The sequence below is a fragment of the Penicilliopsis zonata genome, assembly GCF_001890105.1.
Source record: "Penicilliopsis zonata CBS 506.65 unplaced genomic scaffold ASPZOscaffold_8, whole genome shotgun sequence".
NCBI classification, from domain to species: Eukaryota; Fungi; Ascomycota; class Eurotiomycetes; order Eurotiales; family Aspergillaceae; genus Penicilliopsis; species Penicilliopsis zonata.
In genome coordinates this window covers 888,192-911,476 of record NW_019208918.1, presented here as the reverse complement: position 1 = coordinate 911,476, position 23,285 = coordinate 888,192, and the positions used below count along the sequence as shown (strand labels likewise).

Below are 23,285 nucleotides of genomic sequence, written 5' to 3'. Positions count from 1 at the left end.
TGTAGATGAAGGAGAGCTTCGCCAGGTGGTCTTTTGGGACTGGCTTGGCGCCTGCTTAAGTTAACGCAAGCTTCAGATCGCCCGCGGTGCCGCTCCCCCACATCGTCTACTCATGGCAGAGTCCAACGGCATTTAATGTTATTTACCCTCATACCAACTCCTTGCTAAAAAGCCTGTGGTGCCTACTTGTACCTAACAGTAGAGTACTTGTGTACAGTTTATTAAGAAACGTCTGTCGGGGGAGCTGGACTGCGGTATTCCATGGATCAACCTGCGCTCTCTGAAGGGCAGCTCTCGCAACTGCTGACGTCTGCTCTGTCGCCCTCCGAGCTGTACGACAAACTCTCTAGCTACGAGGATGATGCCTATATGCTCTTCACGGGGAACCAAATCCACGGCGATCCGAAGCTTTTGAGTGCATTCTATGCGTCCTTCTTTGTTGCACACCTTCTTACTGATCAAGTGTTAGTAGTCACTTTGCTTGCACTTGATTTACCCTCCCATTTACCCATGTCTCTAAAATTAACATTCGAGCGGTCGGCACTGATTTCTTGATGATGAATAGTCCGGCTGCTCGATCATTAACTCAACGAATGCCGCCGAGCCTATTGCAGACCGATGTCGCTTTACAAAACTGTCTCAACCTTCTGCGCGCCGTATGGCAGTGTAAGCACGCTCAAGTCTATAAAATTCTACGAGAGTTACCGTGGCCAGCACCTGTGAACACAATAGTACAGAGATACGATGGTAATTTTCGCCTTCTGAGAATCTTTTAGGTGGACGATCAAGATCTGACGTTAGTGGGTAGTTTACTTCCAGGAGAAAGCGTTGAAGGAGGTCAGCAGAGCGTTCGAGGCGATAAGGCCGGCGGCAGCGGCAGAGTACCTGGGTCTCGATACCACCTTGGCTGAGCAACATGATCCGTCGGTTATCGACATATTCGTCTCATATGGCTGGAGATGGGATTCGGAAGCCAATTTGTTGTATCCGGAGCCAGTTCCAGGGTTACCACAGAGCATTGACTCGACCAAGGAGCTCAGAGATATCACCGCTTTAATTAGTAGCCATGTGAGCTGATATGTGACAACCTCTTAGAAAACCAAAATAAAGCTATAGTAGGGATAGATAGAGAAAAGCCAAGGCAACTCGCAAGTCGTTCCCGCAGCAATTGAAGAGATCTTTGCTGAACAGATGGTGACGGTCGCCATGATTCATAAGAGAGTTAAAGTTTCGAAGGCAATGGAGGTAATGGTCTCAGGAAGCAGTTCAGTGTAACGTATAGCAAGATCTCTTGCTCTTCTGCTCTCACAGTATTGTACACCAGACGGATGACATCCCGGGGGTATGTACAAGACAAGAGAGGAAGTCTAATAAGAAATTGGAGGAAAAGGGACTCATTCCTTCTTTCGCTGGAAATGACATGACTCTGGGAAATTAGTCGAAACAATAATACATAAATGGGAGTACCCCAAGCCCTCTTTATCGGTACCCCCGGGGGCCCATGACCTTCACTTCTAAACCCACGCCAACCGCCTCCACTCTTGTGCTTTCGATTCTATCTAGTTTGTCTCCCCAGCCTTAAACTTCAGGAATGCCTCGAGGTCGAACCGGCTGTCTTCGGGATCTGTGATGACTGTAGGATCGGGTAGATTATTAGCCGCCTGTCGCACCCCTAGCAAGCACAAAAGGGATTCCAAATCCGCAAACATCATAACACAAAGGAGACGATTCAAATAACATACTGCCAGAGTCTGCCGTCTTGGCCTCAGGAGGGCTGGTCTTCTTCTTCCACTCCGCCTTAGCTTGCTGGATCAACTGTTCCTGGCGGTGGTATTCGCGGTCGATCTCGGCGCGCTTGGCCTGGGACGTGATGGACGATTGGTGGTAGAAACCATAGACGAGACCGGCTACAAGAGCCGAGTAGCGGAAAACCTATTCATAAAATCGTCGTATGAGCACCCTTTGCCGCCCTTTCTGTGGTGACGTTCCTGAGAGATCCGTCCGTCCCTGCAGACAACTCACATTGACACCCTGTGCACTAGCCATCTTGAATTTGAGTCCCTATCCTCCGGAACAACGACCAAGTCAAAAAAATGAGAAAGAGAGCGGAAGACGCCGAGTACCAAAATGACCACAGAGAGGCTATCAGCTGTCAATGGCAGGCGTCGTAAGAGATACCTTCGAAGCTGGTTGGGACGAAGTCCTTGTCGCGAGTTTTTCCGGGCCGCCGGCCGCGCTCCGCTTATGTCATCCGCCCGGCCGGCCCCAGAACGCGGGACAAACAACGTAAATAACAGCTGAAGCAGCCTGGAGGGCAGCACCTGGGAGGCTTCTCATCCAAACATGTCGACCATGCAGCAGCGGAAGGCTGAGATTCTTGCCAAGAAGGCGAAACTTGCCGAGCTTAAGAGGCAGCGGGAGTTGCGCCAGAAGGAGTTCTCCCAGAACCGCGCGAGCGTTGGTGGTGATGCTTCAGAGGTAAGCAAACGAATGAGCTAGGAATAGTCATGGGGGGTCTAGCTCCTGACATGAAGGCTTCCAGGTTGTTTCGCCCGTTCCAAGCCGGTCAGATAGCAGGGCAGAGCTCGATGATCTGATTTCACGTCTGGTGGACCGACCGGGTTCGGCCTCGTTCAGCCAGGGCGCCGAAGGGACATCACGGAGAGGAAGTCGACCGAACTCGGTGCTGAGCGCCAGCCAACTAAGCGGCGACAACCCAGAGGTATTGTCGCCGACTGCGCGACCACTGTTACAATCAATTGCGGTGCAGACCCTTTCATCCGGACCTCTCCAAGTCGCTGCTGAGGCCGTACCTCCGGCCCCTGAACCGAAAGTTGAGGTCCTCACATACAGCAAAGCCGTGCAGACAGAGGAGCGGCGAAGACCACATCGCGCAGAGTCTGAGGCAGGGTCTATTGACTCGGAAAATGAAGACCTCGAGGAAACCTCAAGGGCTAACAAACGGCTGAGTCGCCGGGAGCGTGAACGCGACGAAGAAATCCGACGGAAACTTCGCAAAGAGATCGAGGAAGAACTACAAGCCACCAAGGACCTCACACAAGATGGCCCGGTCGGCCAATCCAGTCAAGTTCGCTATCCTCTACGTACCCTCAATGAAGACGAGCTGCAGGCTGTCACCTCTTCGGATGAATTCTTGGACTTTGTGGACCGATCAACCAAAGTGATCGAGCGGGCTTTGGATGAAGAGTACGACGTCCTGGCAGATTACGAGCTGGGTGGTGTAGATGGTGACTTGGAGGAAGACGATGAGTACGGCAAGAAGAAGAGGGGGATCAAAGAAGTCTGTCAGTTTTGGGATGAGCGCTGGAGCAAGAAGCGCATGATCAGCGATTTGAGCTTCTCTCCAAAAGTAAGCTCCCCCCATTCGCATTGATTCACTAATAGGAAGCTGACCAACGTTATCAGTTCCCCGAGCTTGTTCTAGCTTCATATACCAAAAACCCCTCTGCCCCCCATGAACCAGACGGTCTTGTTCAGGTCTGGAACCAACATCTGCACTCCCGCCCGGAATACGTGTTTCATTCAACCTCCGATATTCTCACCGCAAAATTCTCACCCTTCCATCCAAATCTCATTGTTGGTGGCTCGTACTCGGGTCAAGTGCTCCTATGGGACACGCGATCTTCACGAGCAGGCGGTGGTGCGCCGGTTCAGAAGACACCGCTGACCGGCTCTGGACATACCCATCCGGTGTACAGTGTTTCAATTATCGGCACTCAGAATGCCCATAACATCATGACGGCGTCCACGGATGGCGTCGTTTGTGGATGGACTGTAGATATGCTGTCCCAGCCTCAGGAGTACCTCGAATTGACCACTCCTCCGCCCTCCAAGACCGAAGACCTGGCACCCACGACCATGTCCTTCCCACAGTCAGACCCGACGTTCTTCATCGTTGGAACGGAAGAAGGCGGCATCTATCCATGCCATCGATACGATCGAGCAGGCTCGAAAGCCGGCACCGATCATCGGCTGGCATACCGGGGCCACGCTGCGCCCGTGATGTCCACCGCCTTCCACCCGGCGCGCGGCCCAGTCGATCTAGGTGACCTGATGCTGAGTTCCAGTCTAGACTGGAGCGTGCGGCTGTGGCGTGTGCGCCCGCCCGCCACCACGACGTCAGCGACCTCCGTCACGGCGGCCGCGCAGGTAGTCACTCCGATCCTCGACATCAATCGGGAAGACGTCGTATATGATGCCCGTTGGTCACCGCACCGGCCAGGTGTGTTCGCGCTCGTCGATGGCGCAGGTCACCTGGAAGTTTGGGATCTGCACACCGACACCGAGGTCCCTGTCGTACGGTCCTCACCCTCGAAGGGCCGCAGCGGAATCCTGACCCGCAGTCTCAACAAAGTAGCCTGGGAGGAGCGCGAGGGCCGTCGTCTGGCAACCGGCGGGCTGGATGGTGTCGTCACCGTCTTCGAAGTCGGCAAGGGCCTGGGCGGCACGCCAGAGGACGTGCCCGCCGAGGAGTGGGCGGGAATGAAACGGCTCATCACCCGGCTAGAGCAAAAGGATCGTATGGCTTGATCAGGATCAAGAGAAGTTCCTTTGAAAATCTGTCCCTCTCTCTCTCTCTCTCTGCCAATGGTCATGACGACTCGCCGCTTTGTTTCCTTCCTGCTATGTCTCCGACCTGGGAGCTGTAATTACACTCAACCCGATCTCGCCTTGCTTTTGTAGCTATTATTCTTGCCTGTCAGTTTCTGTGGTACAGCGCTTGCGGCACCTTAGCATATACCCCCGGCAAGACTTGCATGTATGTACTTCTAATCAAATGATAGTGACTCTGAAGATACATGGGTTTAAGCATTGATGTAGGTGACCTATCCCTTAGCTCATATACATGCTCACGATCTCAATCCTTTAGGGTTTCAGTCCTCAATTCTGAGCCACATAATTCACCCGGATTTATGAACGACTATCTTGAGCGACATGGAAATGGCGGTGTTATATATATATATTTCATAGATTGTCTAGACTTCTAATTTAAGACTGGTCGTATATATATATATATACCTATGGGCCATGAGTTCAACCACAGAAATGAATCTCTAAAACGAAAAACCGAACGTCAAAAACTTGGTCTCGTGAGATAATCCATCAATACGTGTATCTAAACCCAGGCTGTATGATTGTCAGCCAAGTGGAAGTGGCACAATGGAGGGAGAAAGAGACGCTCACCTTGTCTTCCAATATCTTTTTACCTCGTTTCTGCTGTTGATTGGAGATGTAGAAATATATCGAGAATATGCCAACTATGGCAATCATGAGGATGTGAGATCTGTGACAAGGGAGGAGTAGTCAGTGGCAATCGAACGGGCGTTACAAGACTGAAGGGCTCGAGAAACTGACCCGATGGAGACCCAGACCGCGGTCTGGTATGTAGGTGCTTGCCACGACTCAACGATATAACTCCCGGCAACGCCGCCCAATCCATTGCATGCAGTAATTGCTGCCGCCGTGCCGGCGCGCTTCCACTGGCCCACCACATTGTTGGCTTGGTATGCGTTCAGGGCGGCCCAGTTCGAAACGTATGCACCCGTGGCAAGGAAGACGCCGATGTACCGCACTGTGACTTGAGTGGAGGCGGGGAGACCAAACATCAAGAATCCTGCAATAAGGACAAGTGCATTGAATATAATGAGGGGACCGCGGATGCGATAAGTGTCGCCGATGAAAGAGGTCAACAGGACGGGCAAGACCGCGTAGTAGTAGGGCTGTGAAGTCCAGTAAGCAAGAATTTACTTTTGAGACGCAAGTACGGAGACCTCGACTAACCGGAGTTGACAGCAGGATCGAATTATTCGAGGAGAAGCCCATTCCATCTTCCAGGATAATGGGAAGGAAGTAGGATAAAGAAGTAGAAACGAGGTTCAGCAAGAAGAACATGCACGCGAACCCGTAAACCTTCGGGTCTTGGAAAGCAGCGAGAGCCTTGCGAGTGGAGAACTGATCAGGGATAAGGTCATCTCTGTCTGCGTTGATCCGATCAGCTGCAAGGCGAGCCTCAGCCTCCGTCAGGAAGCGGAAGCTCCGGCCAGCGTTTTCCGGGAAATCTACCATCCACCAGTATGTGATGACCCCCAGCACACACGTTGCCAGTCCCTGCACAAGATACATCCACTGCCATCCATCCAGGCCAGCTCGGCCGTTGAGGTAACTGAGCCCGTAGTTGACGATAGTACCCGTGGCCATCCCAATAACCTCGCCAGCTTGTAAAAATGCGAACCGCAGCTGCAGCTCACGTCGAGTGTACCAGGTGCTGATCAGGTATGTGAGACCGGGATAGATGCCCGACATGGAGATGCCGAGGAGGATGCGTAGCGCAATCATCTGTCGCCAGGTCTTGATGAACGCAGTGCACAGCGTGATCAGTCCGAAGCAGAAGGTGATGCTTGAAAACCAGACGCGAGGTCCCACGAGTCGTACGGCCACTGTTGATGGCAGCTGAAACACCACACTAGCAATAGTGAAGATGAAGATAGCCACAGAATAGCGCCTCCCCTCGAGGCCCAACTCCTCCAGCATGCCGGTCACCGATGCAGAGGACAGAATGCCGGAGTCGACCAGGTTGAGACTGCACAGAATGCCCGCAATGGAACACAGGCGAAGATCAACCTTTAATCGTAGACTTCGCTCTAGTGACTTCGGATCTTCACCCGTCAGGCTTTCATCGTCACGGTCGAGAGGCTCGTCTGGATTGAGGGCCTCGGGCTGCACACCAGCAGGCGATTTCTCAGTCGCAGAATCCCGTTGCTCAGCCATGGCGGGAACCTCAAAAGTCTCTTGGAAACCGACGGATCGCTATTCAATTCGAGGGGCAAGTCAATCCACGCACTTTCCCAGCCGTTGTCGTCGTCGTCGTCGTCGTCGTCCAATTTGCGAACGCATGTGATTGAGTCATAGTGGAGGGGCTCGAAGCTGTAAGAAAGACACAAAAGCAGCACGCCTGCCGTCCTGCTCCACTGTAGTCAATGCTTATCAATTGTGCATCGGCCATCCTGGAACCCTGCAGGACCATTTCGGTTAGAGACTTGCTGCAGAACGAGAACCGAAATTGAACAAAATTGCCGTGGTGAGGAGGCAGAGACGATGGATGCAGGCCTTGCTAGGATCGTCATTCAATGAAGCTAGAGCATCCGCCTGTCCGATTTTCCACCTCTCGGTTCACCAGTGCTACGGATTGACGAACGGAGAGGCTGATCCTTGCTGAATATATTGGCCGATCAGGCGTGAAGCTTATCTTGCTGTTGTTGTTTTGTTGTCGTGAAACCTCCTTGTGGTCTCAACAGCTGACAAGACCTGCTACAGTCTGTGGACTTGCTCGGCGATACAATGGCCTAGATTCCATGCTCTATTGCAAAGTCTGTGGTTATACCTTTGGAATAATCGTGATTGGCAGCCAGTTGATTCCTCCATGCCCCGCTGTTTAACCAACGCAGATCGCTGGGTCCGGGCAAATGGAGCCTAACCACAGGTCTGGTTGGAAATCCAACCAAGGGCCAGGTGGCTCAGTTACAAGAAGCGATGGGTGCCCCTTCTCGGTGTGGTTGGGAGTGCTACCTTTGATTTACCTTTGTGACTTTGGTGCGACCTTCCTGCTAGCAAGTACCTGTCTTGTTCCCCTGTTCCTGGTGGAGTTCGCGCGCGGTGGGAATCTTCCCGTTTATCAACAACTGGAACCCCCCCCCCACAAACTTCAACACACTCGCTGCAAGCGGGAGGGAAAACGATGGTTGAATTGATCCAGCCCCCGGAGCCTCACTCGCTGCTCCCCCCTCTGCTCGCCTGCCTCCCTACTGCCTTTGTGTCGCCTCGTCCGCCCCCTGCCCTTCTTCCTTTGCTCTCACCCATCCTACGCCAGCGCGTGCAGATCCTCAGCTCGGTTTCAAATTCAGCTAGCGATTCATGGCTTCGATTGCTGTGCTGGAATGCCGACAAGGCGGAGCGAGTGCAGAATCTGGTCGATAGCGCAAACTTCGAACCGCATCCTGCTTCGGGGGAGATCGAGCTTCCCCACGAAACTCCTGTGACGTTCAGACGCATCGACGACGAAACATTACAATCACAGATTTTGCTACCAGATCACAGCCTAAAGGTCATTTATCTGTGGTGTATCGATGACAAGGATGGTGGTGGTCCAGGCTGGAGATTGGCAGAACTTCTGCCAGACGAGGATTCTCTCGAGGATAACAGCGAGTGGTCTACCTCTGTCGGAGAAGCCAACTCACGAGCCAAGGAGAAAATTATCGAAGATGCCTTGAAGGCAGCCGAAAAACATGAGCAGAGTTTGGCACAAGGAGGTCAAATGCAGGACAAAAACCAAGAGGATGACGATGGTGAGGACGACTATTGGGCTCAGTACGATGCTACACCTGGAAGGACGCCAGCCGTGAAAACGCCAGCCCCGAATCCCATCTCCCCTTTGCACCAGTCTCACAGCACAGAGGACTCATACTACGCTCGATACGCCGACGTGCAGCCGGCTATGGACAATGAGGATCCAGAGGAGCAACAAACAGATATTGGAGCGTCTACTCTTGACGGTAACATGTTGATGAATCTTCTACAGAGGCAGATCAGCCGTCCTTCAGACGCTGAACCGCCACGAACGAATGGCTACGCGGCAGGTGCCACAACCCATGACGACACTGCTATGCTGCTAAACCATCCGCGCCCGGCATCGGTCTCCTCGCGTAGCTCCGAATCGGCCGTGGCCAAGTTGGAGCTGGAGGCAGAGAACCGTTCGGTCGTCGAAGTCGGCGTGAGGCAGCACATCAGTGCCAACATCAAAAGTCTGTTCCGCCTCGCGAAGAGCACTGGCATCTCGCGGGCCGAGTTCGATTCCCTGGTCAAGACGGAATTGGATCTACTGAGCCTCTCTGATCATGACCCATAATTTTGCATACCCACTCTCTGTAACTATATACGAGCTCTATTTTCGGCAGGCGCTGGCTGGCGTGCATGTCTTTTCTCTAGATACCAGATACATCCATGTTAAATTGAAAATGATCTTCAAGGTTAATCCTCAGATTGATTTAGAGTTGATGTCTCTGCATGGGCGTTTCAGCTCAGTGCGTGCTTGGAACTGGGTCGGAGCTGCGGGTGCTTTTTGCCGACCACATGAAACTGAAAGACGTGTCGTGTCGTCTGTTGTCTCAATTCTTGGACGGCGCCCTTCTTCAACCTTCCTACTGCCAATCGAACTCCTTTTCTAACAATCGCTCGTCTTTTTCTTATTATGTTGTTTGCCTTCTGGTAGTGATTGGTTTACGGTAAGTCGCCATCAACCCTGATCAATTCTCCCACCATGTTGATCTGATCTGACCCTCGTCTCCCGCGTCTAGTGGTATCCTTTCAACCAGAAGCCTTTCTCGTCGCTCTTTAGACTTACTCTTTTTTTTTTCATTCTAATTCCAGGCCCTTTCCTACCTATTGTTAACCATATAATTATGAGTTCACCACCCTCTCTCCGCAAGAGAGGCGGTAAAAAGGATGGCTATTCCGCCGTGCCGTCCGATAATTACCCCCCGGCGAAGAAGGGCAAGGCAGTGGACAACAAGCCTTCAGAATGGAGCTATATGCTGGCCATGGCTATTCTGACCCTTTTGGCCTTTGTGACTCGTTTTTACAAAATCTCTTACCCCGATGAAGTCGTTTTCGACGAGGTTCATTTCGGAAAGGTGAGTAGTAGAGTGTCACCACCATCGCCAACTGGAGAGAGGCTGGACTGACTTGTTAGTTTGCCTCTTACTACTTGCAACGCACGTACTTCTTCGATGTTCATCCTCCGTTTGGAAAGCTCCTCTTTGCGTTCATGGGTTGGTTGGTTGGCTACGATGGTCACTTCCTGTTCGACAACATTGGAGATTCGTACATTGAGAACAAAGTCCCCTATGTCGCTCTGCGTGCTATGCCGGCAACTCTCGGCGCGCTCACTATCCCTGTCGTCTTTCAGATCATGTGGGAGTCTGGATACTCTCTTCCGGCTTGCGTACTCTCCGCCGGCTTGATGCTGCTCGACAATGCCCATATTGGCGAGACTCGTCTCATTCTCCTGGATGCTACCCTCGTCCTGACAATGGCTTTGAGCGTCCTCTGCTATATCAAGTTCTACAAGTTGAGGCACGAGCCTTTCGGCCGGAAGTGGTGGAAATGGCTGTTGTTGACCGGTGTCTCATTGAGCTGCGTTATTTCGACCAAGTATGTCGGTACTTTCACCTTCGTCAGCATTGGTTGCGCGGTCATGATCGACCTGTGGAATCTCTTGGACATCAACCGCCGCGGAGGAGCGCTCGACATGGTCCAATGGGGCAAGCACTTTGTTGCCCGCGGAGTGGCCCTCATCGTTGTTCCCTTCTTCTTCTACCTGTTCTGGTTCCAGGTTCACTTTGCGATCCTGAACAGGTCCGGTCCCGGCGACGACTTCATGACCCCCGAGTTCCAGGAGACCCTGAGTGACAATTCCTTGGTCGCGCAATCCATTGGCATCCAGTACTATGACTCGATCACTATTCGCCACAAGGACACCAAGGTGTTCCTGCACAGCCACTGGGAGAAGTATCCTCTGCGCTACGATGACGGTCGTATCTCCAGCCAGGGCCAGCAGGTTACCGGCTACCCTTACAATGACACCAACAACAACTGGCAGATCTTGCCCACCGTTCCGCTGTCGGAGGATAACGGCTTGGGTCACAGCGTCAAGAACGGCGATGTCGTCCAGCTCCGTCACCTGGGAACCGATTCGATTCTTTTGACTCACGACGTCGCCTCACCTTACTACCCCACCAACCAGGAGTTCACCACTGTCCCCCAGGAGCTTGCAGACGGGGAGAGACACAATGATACCTTGTTTGAAATCAAGATCGAGAACGGCAAGACCAACCAGGAGTTCCGCTCCCTCTCAAGCCATTTCAAACTGATCCACATGCCCACTCGCGTCGCCATGTGGACTCACACCAAGCCTCTCCCGGAGTGGGCCTTCAAGCAGTCCGAGATCAACGGAAACAAGAACATCCTACAGAGTAGCAATCTGTGGTTCGTCGATTCAATTGAGAACATCCCGGAAGACAGCCCTCGGTTGATCAAGGAGGACCGTGAAATCAAGACGTTGCCATTCTGGAAGAAGTACCTGGAGCTGCAACGGGCCATGTTCTTCCACAACAATGCCTTGACCAGCAGCCACCCTTACGCCAGCGAGCCATTCCAATGGCCCTTCCTGCTGCGCGGTGTCAGCTTCTGGACCAAGAACGACACCAGAGAGCAGATCTACTTCTTGGGCAACCCCGTTGGTTGGTGGATTTCCAGCAGTCTCCTGGCCGTCTTTGCCGGTGTGTTGGCCGCCGACCAGCTGTCGCTGCGCCGTGGAATTGATGCCTTGGAAGAGAGTAAGTCGTATCCTTACATTTTTTTTTTCCCTTTCCATACCGTATGCTAACCATACCTCCAGTCTGGGGCCCTGGTACCCGCTCTCGTCTGTACAACAGCACAGGGTTCCTTTTCCTCTGCTGGGGCGCCCACTACTTCCCCTTCTGGCTGATGGGCCGCCAGCGGTTCTTGCACCACTACCTCCCAGCCCACCTCGCTTCGACTCTTGTCACCGGGGCCCTCATTGAGTTTATCTTCAATCTGGATCCCATCCACCGGCCGGTTCCTGTCCCCTCTACCGTCGAAGATCCCTCCGGCAAGAAGAAGGCTGTACCGGCTGGCCAGCGTCTCTTCGTCCTCGCTTCAGAGCGCATGGGCCGCCAGTCTCACATTGCAGCCTGGATCGCAACCGCGGTCATCCTTGCTGCCACCGCCTACGGCTTCTTCTTCTATGCTCCATTGACCTATGGCACTCCTGGCCTCGATGTGGACGGTATCCTTGCTAGGAAGTGGCTCAACTATGACCTGCACTTTGCGAAATAAAGGAAGACTACCATCTGTTAGGGGGGGAGGGGGGAGGAGAAAGACCTGAAGAATGAAATAAACACTTTATAATATGATGAAACCGAAAGTTTGTAGCTATGGATCCCTCTTCCCCCCCCTTTTTCTCCCGATTTTTGTCTTCCTTTTTCTTGGAAAGGAGTTTTTGACAGACCTATGGCAATCTGATTTGGAATATCGCCCATTCTGTACTTGTCTAATATAATGTCATGCTACGCCTATGTTTTCACCCATGCGACCAGCGTAGCATTTCGTACGGTATCATTTTACAGTACGCATTGTATAGATAAGTAGAGGAAGTAGAGACTAGGTGCTGGTAGGTTGTCCGCATGCCAACAATCCTCTATTCCCGGATACACGCGCAAGATCCCCGAAGTCAGCATAATGCCGATACACGAACGGAAGAGCCCTCGTTCCTTGCAGTGGTATAGAGGACGACGGCGGCGGTTCAGCTGCGGAAGAAGGAGAAGAAGAAGAAGAAGAAAAGTCATCTTGGTCAATAGCCATAGGAGAATCTTCAAGACAACTGTTGAGCTGTCGTTCATTGTGTACGGGGTTGTTGCTGCAGCGTGTCGAGGCGTCCAGAGCAGGATCCGAATGATCCTGCGCAAGGTCTAGTGGCGTCCTACCGTCCGCGTCGAGAGCGAGCAGGTCCGCCCCGGCGTCGACCAAGGCCCTTATCTGCGGTTGTCGGTCGTACTGCACCGCTTCGTGGAGCGGGGTGGAGAGGCCGCGATCGCGGACGCGGACGTCTGCGCCGCCATCAAGGAGGAGACGACACATGGCGGCGTTGTCGGCCAGGCGGGAGGCGTAGTGAAGCGGTGTACGGCCGCGGCGGTTCGGGTGGTCGACTGCCGCGCCGGCGGCGAGGAGCAGCCGCGCGCACTGGGGAGAACCGTACTCGACTGCGTGGTGGAGAGGGGACTGGCCTGTTCGGGTGGCGATATGCGGCGAAGCCCCGTGCCTCAGGAGGACGGCGGTGGCGTGCACGTTGCTGGAGGAAGCAGCCCAGAGCAAGGCGGTACGGCCCTGGGAATCCTGGGCGTCGATGAGGGAGGTGGAGGTTTGCAGGAGGGACTCGAGAGAAAGAGGAGACAGGCCCAGAGCGGCTTTGTGGACTGCGGTGAAGTTGAAGGAGCCCAGGTCGTCGACGTCGACGAAAAGCCGTTTGAGGTAGACGATCTCGTCGAGAGAGAGTTGCTGGCGGAGAATGTCTTCACGGACAATATCGATGACGCAGCGTCGCATGCCTGTGTTGAGGTAGGGGTCGGCACCGGCGGTGAGGAGGAACTCGCACAGGGCAAAGTTGCGCTTGAACAGAGCGATGTGCAGCGGTGTAAGGCCGTAGACTGACCCAACATCGTGCGGGGAGGCTGCCCCCTTGGAGAAGAGGGCTTCGAGGCCCTTGCGGTTGCCCTGGGCTGTTAGCCGAAGGATCTCTGCATTGTCAGGGACAACCCGTGGTAGGCGCAGGGTGATGTTCAAGTTAAGCCCAGATTGCAGATGAGAGGACGAGCTATAGGAGAGGTTGAACATCCGAGAGACCAGCCAGCGGGGGAGCCGATAGGTATACCGCATTTTGAACTGCTGCTGCCTCTGGCATCGCACCTCAGAGCACGAGCTCCAGGGCAGCCCGGAAAAAGTCAATAACGAGGATCCGGTGAGCCAGGCGAGGGATCGTGGACTGTCTAATCGGAAGCGATAGTGGCAGCGACAGCAGCAGGCAGTGCATGTTGACGAGCTGGAGATGCTATCATCGGACAAGAACTCCTCTCCGGTAGACACGCTGTGCGACTCTATGCCCTCCAGAGATGCCTCAGCATCAGTGACCAGCAGCTCGGGGGGGGAAGGCAGACGTCGATCTTGCAGCTGCTCAATTTGAAGGAATATAGTCCGCATTTCCAGACGCATCATGGTCTGTTCTTCGAGAAGCTTGGAGAGGAGCCGGCTGACATCTTCTCTTCCTACCTCTGCCGAGGCCTGGATTTCATCCAGACGTGAACGGAAACCAGACGAGTCTGCCCTGTTCCAATAGATAAGAACAAGTGGTTGTGAAGAGTAAGAAAAAAGAAAACATACAGTTCAGTGCTCAATAGTGTCATCAGCAATGTGATCTTCGCATTCTGCAGGCTTTGGCGGAATTCCATCACACAATCCTTCTCAATAAGCCATCTGAAACACCTGGTCTGCGGGCTTGCCCTAACGAATTTACGCAATAACTGCTCAAAGTCTTTCAGCACAAGATGACAGCGGAATACCGCCAGATCTGCCAGGGAACTCTCGACGCGGTCATCCTTCTGGCGGGTCTCGAACAGCGCTTGAATCTGCCCGAGGATGATGCGACAGTCCTCCAGCTCTACCATCAAGGCACGGATGGTCGCATGGCAGTCTTTCAGGCTGCGTAACTTCAACAGCCCAGCTAGAGCCGCGTTCACTGCAGACCCTAGAGCCAGAGAACCGGTCACTAGAGAGAGAGGATCCATGCGGGCGTCTTCTCTCGTCTTCTCTCGTCTTCTCTATCGGACGTACTATATATATACACCTGGATATCACTCTCAACCGGTTAGTGGTATACTTCTAACCAAAAGCAAAAAAAGAATAAATAAATAACTGGGAAAGAGAGAAAGGAGATACTACCAACCACCCTCTGCCCTTTGGATCCCCGGGCTCTCTTTCAAATAGACATTCATCCTTCCCCCCCCCCGCATAATCACGGCGTCGAAGCAGGGCCAAAGCCCCCCCCCTCAGCCATCGTCTAACCGGACCCCATGATCTAGTATCGGAACGAGAAGAGCAGTGAAACTCTTCAGCCTCGTTGGAATGGTAAACAGGATTGGTTGGCCAAGATGGGTGTCGCTCGTATGGTGCCAGCAGGGGAAAGGAGGTGTCGAAAATGAACCGGGAGGCGGTTAAGGCCGATTTTCGTGCCCTTTGCAGAATGAGTCAAGCTAAGCCATTGTGACGCTGCTCAAGTGGAAGGATAATTAGCCAGAAGCACGAGCTCATGGTCTAGTATTTGGTCACTTGCAGAACTTTATTGTGATGCTGTGCGAATAGATGTTGCTGCGAGTTGAAGTTGGTAGAAGAGAGTGTGGTGGGTAGATTTCCCTTGGAATATATATATTTACGCTAGGAGATGAAGAATCAAGAAATAACCAAAGTACTTTAATAGTGTTCAATAGTAATTTAACGTGCTTAGACATTCAACTCCATCGATATACTTATAAACGCAGTAAGGTATCATACATTTATTAAATAAACAGCAACAAAACGTTTTAATCATCTAGTAGCTCGTACCAGCAGCTTGTAGCTAGTAGGCCATCCGCTTGCCAATCTCGCTCTGCCAGCCGCGCACTCTTTCAAATCCGTTCGACGCGGTCTGGTAGTCGAGCATGGCCTGGTACACCTCGTCCTGGCTGGTCAAGACGAAGGGACCGTACTGAACAACCTTCTGGTCGAGCGGCTGGCCGGCCACCAGGATGAATTGGCCGTCCGACTCTGCGTTTTCCGGGACCGAGGCCTCGATATAGTCACCCTCTTGGTCAAAGACGACGTTGTGGAATTCCTTGACCAGCTTGGTGGAATCGTTGGAGCCGAAGACCGTGGTGCCGGAGAGGGTGTAGGCGAAGGCGTTCCACCCCTTGGGCAGCGTCTGGGAGATCCGACCACCCGGCCGGATGGTGACGTCCAGTAGCCAGACGGGGGTGTACGCCAGGTCGCGGACCGAATCAACCCCGTGCGACTGGCCCGAGATGACCTTGACGGTAACACGGCCGTCGTCCACGGTGGCGATGGGGATCTCCGACGCCCGCAGATCACGGTAGCGTGGCTCGCACATCTTCAGCTCCTTGGGCAGGTCCACCCACAGCTGCATGCCGACGTTGGGGCTGCCGTCCGCGTTCTCGCGTGGCATCTCGGCGTGCATGATGCCCTTCCCCGCCGTCATGAACTGCAGGTCGCCCGGCCCGATGGTGCCCTTGTTGCCTGCAAAGTCTTCATGGTCCACCCCGCCAGACAGCAGGTACGTGATGGTCTCCTGGCCGCGGTGCGGGTGGTCAGGGAACCCGGCGCCCTTGCCAATCGTGAAGTGGTCGAGCATGAGGAAGGGGCTGAAATTGCGCAGCTTCGCCGTTCCAATAGAGCGTCGCACGCGTGCGCCTGCTCCCTCTGCCTGCTCGATGGCGAGGAATGCCTGACGAATCGTCCGAGGTACGGCCATTTCAGTGAGTGCGGGGACGACGGGGGTGTCTGTAGTAGGAAAGAATGCCTTCTCTGTGCTCTCCGTGTTCTCCTTCTTCAACGTCTGCGCCAAAAGCGTTGGGACTCGTTGGCAGTAAGCAACTATGCTCCGATAAACCTCGCTAGATGTCTGGTGGTGATAAGTGAGGATCGCAATGATGCAAATTAGAAGAGGCAAAAGGAGTCTCATTGACGACGGCGGGGGGGTATTTATACCTGAGCCGAGTCCAGAAGTGAGGGTGCTAGAAAATTCCTGAAACCAATCTCTCAGCCGTCAGTCAGCAGTTAGTAAAACCGAACAAAGATTCGTCAACTATCGTTCGTCCTTTTAAATCCGTCTGGAAATCTACTTGGAGATGATTTGCAAACCATCAGTCAGCAATTAGTTGCGACGGCCTGAATGATTTGGCTGCAATTACAAAGACAGATGGAGCTAGTCCGGCTCCGGTTAGACCGAGCTTATCTCATATCCCGCGTGAGATGGCACGTGCGCTTGTCGGATGTACGGATTTATAATTCCGGCATTACGGAATAAACTGGCTGCATGCGATAGCGTCACCGCTTTGGAGGCCGCCCGGATGTTCACAGCTGGCATATTGGCAGCCCGCGTTGAGATTGAGAGTCTTTGTTTGTGTACCTTCTGTCCATGCTTTGGAATAAAGCGGCATGGTCAAGGGGACTTTCTGTTTGACATGATAACTGATGAGACTAGCTGATTAATTGCCCTTCCTGCCATACTGTGCGGGCAGCAGACTGGGGTTGCCTGTTGCCTCGAGACGAGAATTAGTACCAAGTACTTGTATCATCAGAAGACAGAGGTACAGAGGTACAGGAGAAAATGAGCCGGCACACGTCAGCGCTGGTGTCTCTGTTGTTATTCGCCGCTCTGTCTGGGGTTGAGGCCGGCAAGAAGGCGTTTAATATCAATGATGACATCCTCGCGTATCCCCAGGTGGGTTGAACCTTTTCTGATTGTGATCTGTCTATATTTTTATGGATGAAGATGCTGATACGGATGTATCTGCAGTACCAAGTGACTTTCCCCGATGAGTATGTTCTTGAATCAGAAGCGCACGAGCTCTTGCACTCGCAGAGCCACGGCCAAGTCAACCAGCAGAATTCCCAAATAGTGTTGCAAGATGGTACGAACGCGGCGACGGGTGCCGAGAAACTAGGGGACGGCGAGTACCTTTATGAGGAGATGGTTCTGGACCATCGACTATACCTCTGCAAAATACCCATCGTTGATAACGAGGATAAGAACGGGTCGGCGAATACGGGGGGATCGGGCGAGGCCGACGCACAGAACGAGGTGGCTCGAGCGACCGAGCGTGGATTGGAGCTGCTAAGCGAACTGGAAGGCAAATGCATGTACTACGTCTCTGGATGGTGGTCCTACTCGTTCTGCTACAAGAACCAGATCAAGCAGTTCCACGCGCTGCCGTCAGGGAGCGGCGTGCCCAGCTACCCGCCGATGGAAGACCGGAACACGCAGTCGTTCATTCTGGGCAGGTTCGCCGAGGGGGACGACGATGACGAGATCGACGGCGATGCCGAGCCGAAAAAGGCGTCGACCGATCTTGCCGAGCTGCAGACCAAGGGCGGCTCTCGGTACCTGGTGCAGCATCTGGACCGGGGCACCAAATGCGACCTGACGGGCAGGCCCCGGAAGGTCGAGGTGCAATTCCACTGCAATCCACAGTCGACCGACCGCATCGGCTGGATCAAGGAGTTGACGACCTGTTCGTATCTGATGGTGATCTACACGCCTCGGCTGTGCAATGACGTCGCCTTCCAGCCCCAGCAGCCGGACGAGGAGCACTCGATCGAGTGTCGCGAGGTGCTCACCCCGGACGAGGTCTCCGAGTGGGAGGCGATGCAGGAGTTCTTCGAGTCGCAGAACCTGGTCGAGGCGGCCATCCCACAGTACCCGATGGTGGGGGACATTGAAGTAGGCGCCAAGAAGCTTGTGGGCACCGAAGGCCGCCAGATCGAGAAGGGCCAGGTCGCCTCTGCCGGTGACGAAAAGGTCCATGTCGTCGCCAAACGCGAGAACGGCAAGATCCAGCGGCTGTCTAAGGAACAACTGAAGAAGTTCAACCTCGACCCGGAGAGGATCGAGGAGCTGAAGAAGCAGCTGGAAGAGGTCGGCAAGGGTAAAGACTGGACCCTGGAATTGGTTGAACTCAATGGCGACCGTAGCCTCCGGGCCATCGTCGACAACGAGGAGGACGTGGATAGCAACTCCGACTCGACGGAGGAGACCAAGAAGACCGGGAAAACAGACAAGACCGACAAGACCGACAAGACCGAGCAGGAGGATGTCGCGGCAGACCAGCACGAGCCACCATCGCAAGAACAAGCCGACGATCCGGAAGAAGACGATGTGGAGGTCGAATTGGTGTCTTGGGTCGTCCTGGCGTAATTTACCCTCAACATAGTGATCATTGCCATTATTATTTTATCATGTCTTTTTCCATAGTAATCATCACGACCCTACAGAGTACTCCAGAGTTAGTATGGTGGATCCAGATTCCATAGTAGTTATCCCCTATCGATGCCCGACGTCAGTGCTCGCTGAGCCCAGATTCCTTAGACTTGGCACGGCAGGTCCGATAATTGCCATCATTTGATTTCTCGTAACCACTAATACCTGATTTATTTATCTAACGTGCACAGCTAAACCATTGTTCAATCGTGGACAGTGGGAGGAGGGAACTTGAACTTGGTCTGTCTGGTAGCAACTGCAATTTGGAAACTCAGGGGAAACGTGACCTCTTCTGACTAAGGCAACCCTTTCCGGGCTCCGCCTCGCCCCTCAACCCACCCCGAACCGACCGTCTGGTTGCGACCGACCTCGAATCGAGGCACAACAAACCCCAGGGTGAGCAACAGAGCACAGTTCCTCCCCCTCCGCGTCTGTCCGGTCGGCTACTCGCTGCGAAAAGAGCCGGAGATCGAGGATTATCCACAGGAAGGTCATTGCCTTCTCTCGGAGAGGTTGTTGATTCGAGAGAGAGAGAGAGAGAGAGAGAGAGAGAGGGAGGCCCCGGCATCAGCGATGGGGTTCTTGGGAGTGTACACGGCCGTCTACGACTATCATCCTCAGGCAGAGGGGGAGTTGGAGATTCGTGAGGGCGATTTGTTGTATGTGCTGGAAAAGAGCAGCGAGGATGATTGGTGGAAGGCGAAGAAGAAGGCCGAGCGAGAGGATGAGGACGAGCCGGAGGGTTTAGTGCCGAATAACTATGTGGAAGAGGTGAGACATTCTTCTAATCGTTACTGTTTGAATGTGGTTTTTTTTTATTGGTTTTGTTTTGTCGAATACGTTGGGATTTGTTGATACACTCCCACCGTATCGACTCCGTGTCTCCTTTTTCCGGTGGACGCCGGGACTGATATCAAATGTTCCTCGACAGGCTCAACCGGTCCACAAGGCAAGAGCGCTCTACGACTATACTCGCCAGACCGACGAAGAGGTGTCCTTTTCCGAAGACGCAGAGCTTGCGGTGTACGACATCTCGGATCCAGACTGGACGCTTGTTGGCTCGGGTGCGGACTTTGGGTTTGCGCCCTCGAATTACATCGAGATCGTTGAAGGCGCGGCCACGGATGCAGCCGAATCTCCGATTCCTTCCCCTGTTCCCGCGCTCCCAGAACGTCCGAGAGCAGTGCCCGTGCTGCAGCAGCAGCAGCAGCAGCAGGAGGAGGAGGAGGAGGATGTGGAAGAGGCAGCAGAAGATGAATACGAGCAGTCGAAGCCGGCTTCCCCGGTCAGGGAAGCTGCTCAACGGAATCCCGCAGCTGCGGCGATAGCGAACATCCTCCACCGGAGCCACCCTGAACCTTCCCAGGATGTCGCTCTGCCTCCTCGGCCAGTTGTTCAGCACGTGTCTTATGAACCGGAAGACGACTATGACAGTCCTCGGTCCCCTCCCCTGCCCCAAAGGCCAAGCTCTCAGTTCTCGCCGCCCCCGCGCGATCCGTCCCCTCCGGAGCCATCTCCGCCCCCGCGCGCCAGCTTCCCGGATTCCAGCCCTGGTGTCCGAGCATCGCCCCCGGATAATCGCGTGGGAGAGCCTTCGCCGCGTTCCCCGGCCGGGTATCATCTGTACAACATCAATGAGATGGTGGAGGCAATGGGCAAGAGGAAGAAGATGCCAACCACCCTGGGTATCAATATTGCGACGGGTACCATTTTCATCTCTCCTGAAGGCGATGAGCGCCAGCAGGAATGGACGGCCGACAGACTCTCGCATTACTCGATTGAGGGGAAACATGTCTTCCTGGACCTCGTTCGGCCAAGCAAGAGCGTCGACTTCCATGCCGGCGCCAAGGACACCGCCAAGGAGATCGTGGCCGCTCTCGGGGAGATCGCCGGCAGCTATCGGGCAGAAGGCCTGCGAGAAGTACTTGCAGCCGGAAAAGGCGGAGCTGGCCACAAGACGGGCCAGGTGCTGTACGACTTCATGGCCCAAGGAGATGACGAGGTGACCGTGGCCGTCGGTGATGAGGTTGTCATCATCGACGATACCAAGTCCGAGGAGTGGTGGATGGTGCGCCGCATGATGAATGGCAAGGAGGGCGTAGTACCCAGCAGCTACATCGAGATCACCGGCTTCCTTTCCACCCAGCCATCGGGACTGGATTCGGGACTGTCGAGCGTGAGGAAAAACCAGCTGGAAGAGGAACGCTTGACGAAGGAGGCAACCCACAAATCTAAGCACGATTCCATGGATTCGCGTGATTCTTCACAGGTAGGACCCATACAGAAGCTGCCCGAACGACGTAGTAGTTTGATGGCCCAAGTCGGTAATAACACCCCGAAGCAGCATCGTCATCGCAAGAACGATAGCAAGTCGAACAATAAGACCAGTAAGTTGAAAACCACCACTATTTTTATCTTTGTTTGTAATATAGTTACTTGCTTGCTGACTCTGCTGTAGAACCTGATTCTTCCAAAACTAGACAGTGGACCGACCGCACCAAGTCATTTACCGTCGAGGCTCAATTCATCGGCCTTCAAGATGGCAAGATTCATCTCCACAAGGTGAACGGCGTCAAGATTGCGGTGCCTATTGAAAAGATGTCGGTGGAGGATCTGGAATACGTGGAGAAGATGACGGGCGTATCTTTGGACGAAGATAAGCCCCTGTCAGATATCCGCCGTCGCAGCCTCCAGGACCCGAGCAAGCTGAAATCCCGTCAGTCTGGGCAGGCCGGCGCTTCGATCGAGCAGCCGAAGCCGCCGGAGTACGATTGGTTTGACTTCTTCCTCAAGGCTGGCGTGGGACCGCATCAATGCGAACGATATGCGCAGAATTTCATCAAGGACTGGATGGACGAGAGCGTGCTCCCTGACATTACCCCAGAGACGCTGCGGACCCTTGGTCTGAAAGAGGGCGATATTCTACGCGTGATGCGCTACCTTGACAGCATGTACAACCGAACGGGAGCCAAGTCCAAGCTTCGGAACGTCAGCTTCGGGGGAGAAGAGGTCATCGGCAATGGTGAAGAAGGGGGCCTTTTCTCCGGCCCCGGCGGAGCCCTTCGCAACAACACCCGCAAGGGCAGGCCGGCACCCAACACTCCGGCCAGTGATACGGTCGATGCCAAAGCGTTCGATGATAAGAAGGATACAGCATCCAAGCCTGAGCAGGAGACCTCCCCACCAGCGTCGGCCGCATCCGAAAAGCCGGTCGAACGCGGATTCGACGATGATGCCTGGGAAGTCAAAAAGCCCAAACAGTCTGTTCCTCCTGCCACGCAAGCTGCTGCTGCTGCCCCAACACCGTCGCCGCCTCCTCCGGCCGCCTCGCCGGCGACCACTCAACCGCTGCCCCCGACTGGTGCCATGGCAGACCTGTCCCTTCTCCAAACGCCGTTGCAACCGACTCCAGCTCAACCGACCCCGGTGACGCAACCTGCGCCGGCTCCTGCTCTTCCAGTGCTTCAGCCGCAACTCACGGCTATCCCGGCGCCTCAGCCTCAGCCACAGATTCAGCAGCCTCAGCAGACAGGCGCCACGCCGGGCTTCTTCGCGCAGGTGGGCCAGGCCTCTCAGCCTCTACAGACTCTCGCACCTCAATCGACGGGCTTCCAACCGACCAGACAGCGTCCGCTGCCTCCCATGCAGACCATCGGCCAGAACTCTCTGCTCCCACCCCCTCCCCAGCGGCCACTGTCGGCTCCGCAAAACTTTGTCCAGCAGAGCCCCTTTGCGCCGCCGCCTCTGCAGCCGCAGTTGACCGGGATTCCCCATACGATGCCTCAGCTTGCTGCTCCAGGCCAAAGCTTAGGCGAGCTCAATCAGCAACGCTTCCAGCCCATGATCCAGCCGCAGCCGACGGGCTTTATGGGCCAGAATCAATTCCAGAACGGAGTAATGCCGCAAATCACCGGATATGGACAGCAGCCAGCCTTCCAGAGCCTTGCGCCTCAACCAACCGGCTTTGTACCCAGCTACCAGCAGCCGATGCAGACGGGGATCAACTCGGTTCTTCCTCCCGCTCTCCAGCCGCAGCCCACGGGGGTAAATGGCATGCACAGCTCCCCCTTCACTTCTATCTCGCCGCCCCCGGTGCCCCCGATCCCCCAGCAGCCGACTGCGGCGCCACTGCAGCCCCAGAAAACGGGCCCTGCACCCCCCGTCCGATTCGGTGTCAAGAATGAACCGCCCAAGAAGCTCGCACCGCAGCCCACAGGTCTCAGGGCGAACCTTGCGCAAGCCAGTAAGTTGTGTACGCAAAATATACATGCAAAATATAAATACTAATCATTCTCAGCGCCTACAAACCCCTTCGGCTTCTAATCAATGTACAATTTTTTGCCTTCAATTTGGCGTATATAATTTCCAACCCGCTCACCATGCACTTCCTCCTTCTTTCCAGACATACATTTTTGACCACCCCCCCCCCTTTTTTTTTTTTTTCACTTCCCCCGTTCGTTATTATGGCACATAGGAATTTGGATTCTAGAATTCTAGCTAGCTGTCTCCTATTATTGTCTTCTCCGGCCCCCCTTTCTTGCCCTGACACATGACAACACCCTATTCTATTTTGAACGAAGTCAGCCAGCCAGCCTTTGCAATGAGA

The 23,285-nt window shown here is 54.2% G+C and overlaps 11 protein-coding genes across 11 annotated transcripts; 6 read left to right on the top strand and 5 right to left on the bottom strand.

The window, feature by feature from the left end:
• Nucleotides 1-104: 104 nt before the first annotated feature.
• Nucleotides 105-1,077, top strand: ASPZODRAFT_98019 (hypothetical protein; the record flags this gene model as incomplete). The annotated part of the gene is made up of 3 exons (XM_022730569.1): nt 105-464; nt 566-747; nt 809-1,077. Exons 1-3 carry the CDS (start codon nt 262-264, stop codon nt 1,075-1,077), a joined length of 654 nt encoding a protein of 217 aa, XP_022580777.1. The 5' UTR covers nt 105-261.
• A 398-nt stretch (nt 1,078-1,475) lies between these two features.
• ASPZODRAFT_133296 (hypothetical protein) lies at nt 1,476-2,162 on the bottom strand. Its single transcript, XM_022723239.1, has 3 exons — nt 2,023-2,162; nt 1,743-1,932; nt 1,476-1,633 (listed from the first exon to the last, which is right to left on the bottom strand). The coding sequence occupies exons 1-3, from the start codon at nt 2,044-2,046 to the stop codon at nt 1,560-1,562; spliced, it is 288 nt and encodes a 95-aa protein (XP_022580776.1). The 5' UTR covers nt 2,047-2,162; the 3' UTR covers nt 1,476-1,559.
• A 134-nt stretch (nt 2,163-2,296) lies between these two features.
• ASPZODRAFT_133294 (hypothetical protein) lies at nt 2,297-4,670 on the top strand. The gene is made up of 3 exons (XM_022723238.1): nt 2,297-2,478; nt 2,543-3,370; nt 3,427-4,670. The coding sequence occupies exons 1-3, from the start codon at nt 2,344-2,346 to the stop codon at nt 4,549-4,551; spliced, it is 2,088 nt and encodes a 695-aa protein (XP_022580775.1). The 5' UTR covers nt 2,297-2,343; the 3' UTR covers nt 4,552-4,670.
• A 167-nt stretch (nt 4,671-4,837) lies between these two features.
• ASPZODRAFT_2082285 (hypothetical protein) lies at nt 4,838-7,272 on the bottom strand. Its single transcript, XM_022727682.1, has 4 exons — nt 5,803-7,272; nt 5,377-5,741; nt 5,206-5,305; nt 4,838-5,148 (listed from the first exon to the last, which is right to left on the bottom strand). The coding sequence occupies exons 1-4, from the start codon at nt 6,787-6,789 to the stop codon at nt 5,125-5,127; spliced, it is 1,476 nt and encodes a 491-aa protein (XP_022580774.1). The 5' UTR covers nt 6,790-7,272; the 3' UTR covers nt 4,838-5,124.
• A 484-nt stretch (nt 7,273-7,756) lies between these two features.
• Nucleotides 7,757-8,923, top strand: ASPZODRAFT_67483 (hypothetical protein; the record flags this gene model as incomplete). Its single annotated transcript, XM_022729461.1, has 1 exon — nt 7,757-8,923. One exon carries the CDS (start codon nt 7,757-7,759, stop codon nt 8,921-8,923), a length of 1,167 nt encoding a protein of 388 aa, XP_022580773.1.
• Nucleotides 8,924-9,061: 138 nt separating this feature from the next.
• Nucleotides 9,062-12,416, top strand: ASPZODRAFT_2085059 (hypothetical protein). The gene is made up of 4 exons (XM_022727686.1): nt 9,062-9,299; nt 9,372-9,707; nt 9,767-11,411; nt 11,474-12,416. The coding sequence occupies exons 2-4, from the start codon at nt 9,477-9,479 to the stop codon at nt 11,932-11,934; spliced, it is 2,337 nt and encodes a 778-aa protein (XP_022580772.1). The 5' UTR covers nt 9,062-9,299; nt 9,372-9,476; the 3' UTR covers nt 11,935-12,416.
• Nucleotides 12,031-15,116, bottom strand: ASPZODRAFT_2089317 (hypothetical protein). Its single transcript, XM_022727692.1, has 4 exons — nt 14,590-15,116; nt 14,482-14,494; nt 12,365-13,368; nt 12,031-12,311 (listed from the first exon to the last, which is right to left on the bottom strand). The coding sequence occupies exons 1-4, from the start codon at nt 14,658-14,660 to the stop codon at nt 12,296-12,298; spliced, it is 1,104 nt and encodes a 367-aa protein (XP_022580771.1). The 5' UTR covers nt 14,661-15,116; the 3' UTR covers nt 12,031-12,295.
• A 9-nt stretch (nt 15,117-15,125) lies between these two features.
• ASPZODRAFT_133289 (hypothetical protein) lies at nt 15,126-16,541 on the bottom strand. Its single transcript, XM_022723237.1, has one exon. The coding sequence runs from the start codon at nt 16,379-16,381 to the stop codon at nt 15,263-15,265; it is 1,119 nt and encodes a 372-aa protein (XP_022580770.1). The 5' UTR covers nt 16,382-16,541; the 3' UTR covers nt 15,126-15,262.
• A 250-nt stretch (nt 16,542-16,791) lies between these two features.
• Nucleotides 16,792-18,686, top strand: ASPZODRAFT_133288 (hypothetical protein). The gene is made up of 2 exons (XM_022723236.1): nt 16,792-17,143; nt 17,219-18,686. Exons 1-2 carry the CDS (start codon nt 17,030-17,032, stop codon nt 18,614-18,616), a joined length of 1,512 nt encoding a protein of 503 aa, XP_022580769.1. The 5' UTR covers nt 16,792-17,029; the 3' UTR covers nt 18,617-18,686.
• ASPZODRAFT_2088209 (hypothetical protein) lies at nt 18,488-19,364 on the bottom strand. The gene is made up of 2 exons (XM_022727691.1): nt 18,967-19,364; nt 18,488-18,687 (listed from the first exon to the last, which is right to left on the bottom strand). Exons 1-2 carry the CDS (start codon nt 19,245-19,247, stop codon nt 18,648-18,650), a joined length of 321 nt encoding a protein of 106 aa, XP_022580768.1. The 5' UTR covers nt 19,248-19,364; the 3' UTR covers nt 18,488-18,647.
• Nucleotides 19,202-23,108, top strand: ASPZODRAFT_133286 (hypothetical protein). Its single transcript, XM_022723235.1, has 4 exons — nt 19,202-19,450; nt 19,611-21,066; nt 21,138-22,922; nt 22,977-23,108. Exons 1-4 carry the CDS (start codon nt 19,253-19,255, stop codon nt 23,000-23,002), a joined length of 3,465 nt encoding a protein of 1,154 aa, XP_022580767.1. The 5' UTR covers nt 19,202-19,252; the 3' UTR covers nt 23,003-23,108.
• Nucleotides 23,109-23,285: the final 177 nt, after the last annotated feature.

Coding starts and splice junctions, on each gene's coding strand:
- ASPZODRAFT_2085059 (XM_022727686.1), top strand. CDS start 9,477: ATGAGTTCACCACCCTCTCTCCGCAAGAGAGGCGGTAAAAAGGATGGC. Junction 9,708..9,766: donor ACGAGGTTCATTTCGGAAAG/GTGAGTAGTAGA, acceptor CTGACTTGTTAG/TTTGCCTCTTACTACTTGCA. Junction 11,412..11,473: donor AATTGATGCCTTGGAAGAGA/GTAAGTCGTATC, acceptor CCATACCTCCAG/TCTGGGGCCCTGGTACCCGC.
- ASPZODRAFT_133288 (XM_022723236.1), top strand. CDS start 17,030: ATGAGCCGGCACACGTCAGCGCTGGTGTCTCTGTTGTTATTCGCCGCT. Junction 17,144..17,218: donor ACATCCTCGCGTATCCCCAG/GTGGGTTGAACC, acceptor ATGTATCTGCAG/TACCAAGTGACTTTCCCCGA.
- ASPZODRAFT_2082285 (XM_022727682.1), bottom strand. CDS start 6,789: ATGGCTGAGCAACGGGATTCTGCGACTGAGAAATCGCCTGCTGGTGTG. Junction 5,742..5,802: donor CGATCCTGCTGTCAACTCCG/GTTAGTCGAGGT, acceptor TGGACTTCACAG/CCCTACTACTACGCGGTCTT. Junction 5,306..5,376: donor GCGGTCTGGGTCTCCATCGG/GTCAGTTTCTCG, acceptor CCCTTGTCACAG/ATCTCACATCCTCATGATTG.
- ASPZODRAFT_133296 (XM_022723239.1), bottom strand. CDS start 2,046: ATGGCTAGTGCACAGGGTGTCAAT. Junction 1,933..2,022: donor CTAGTGCACAGGGTGTCAAT/GTGAGTTGTCTG, acceptor TTTTATGAATAG/GTTTTCCGCTACTCGGCTCT. Junction 1,634..1,742: donor CAAGACGGCAGACTCTGGCA/GTATGTTATTTG, acceptor CCGATCCTACAG/TCATCACAGATCCCGAAGAC.
- ASPZODRAFT_133294 (XM_022723238.1), top strand. CDS start 2,344: ATGTCGACCATGCAGCAGCGGAAGGCTGAGATTCTTGCCAAGAAGGCG. Junction 2,479..2,542: donor TTGGTGGTGATGCTTCAGAG/GTAAGCAAACGA, acceptor GAAGGCTTCCAG/GTTGTTTCGCCCGTTCCAAG. Junction 3,371..3,426: donor ATTTGAGCTTCTCTCCAAAA/GTAAGCTCCCCC, acceptor CAACGTTATCAG/TTCCCCGAGCTTGTTCTAGC.
- ASPZODRAFT_2088209 (XM_022727691.1), bottom strand. CDS start 19,247: ATGCCGGGGCCTCCCTCTCTCTCTCTCTCTCTCTCTCTCTCTCTCGAA. Junction 18,688..18,966: donor GGTTGCCTTAGTCAGAAGAG/GTCACGTTTCCC, acceptor AGTACTCTGTAG/GGTCGTGATGATTACTATGG.
- ASPZODRAFT_133286 (XM_022723235.1), top strand. CDS start 19,253: ATGGGGTTCTTGGGAGTGTACACGGCCGTCTACGACTATCATCCTCAG. Junction 21,067..21,137: donor CAAGTCGAACAATAAGACCA/GTAAGTTGAAAA, acceptor ACTCTGCTGTAG/AACCTGATTCTTCCAAAACT. Junction 22,923..22,976: donor GGCGAACCTTGCGCAAGCCA/GTAAGTTGTGTA, acceptor AATCATTCTCAG/CGCCTACAAACCCCTTCGGC.
- ASPZODRAFT_2089317 (XM_022727692.1), bottom strand. CDS start 14,660: ATGCGGGGGGGGGGAAGGATGAATGTCTATTTGAAAGAGAGCCCGGGG.
- ASPZODRAFT_133289 (XM_022723237.1), bottom strand. CDS start 16,381: ATGAGACTCCTTTTGCCTCTTCTAATTTGCATCATTGCGATCCTCACT.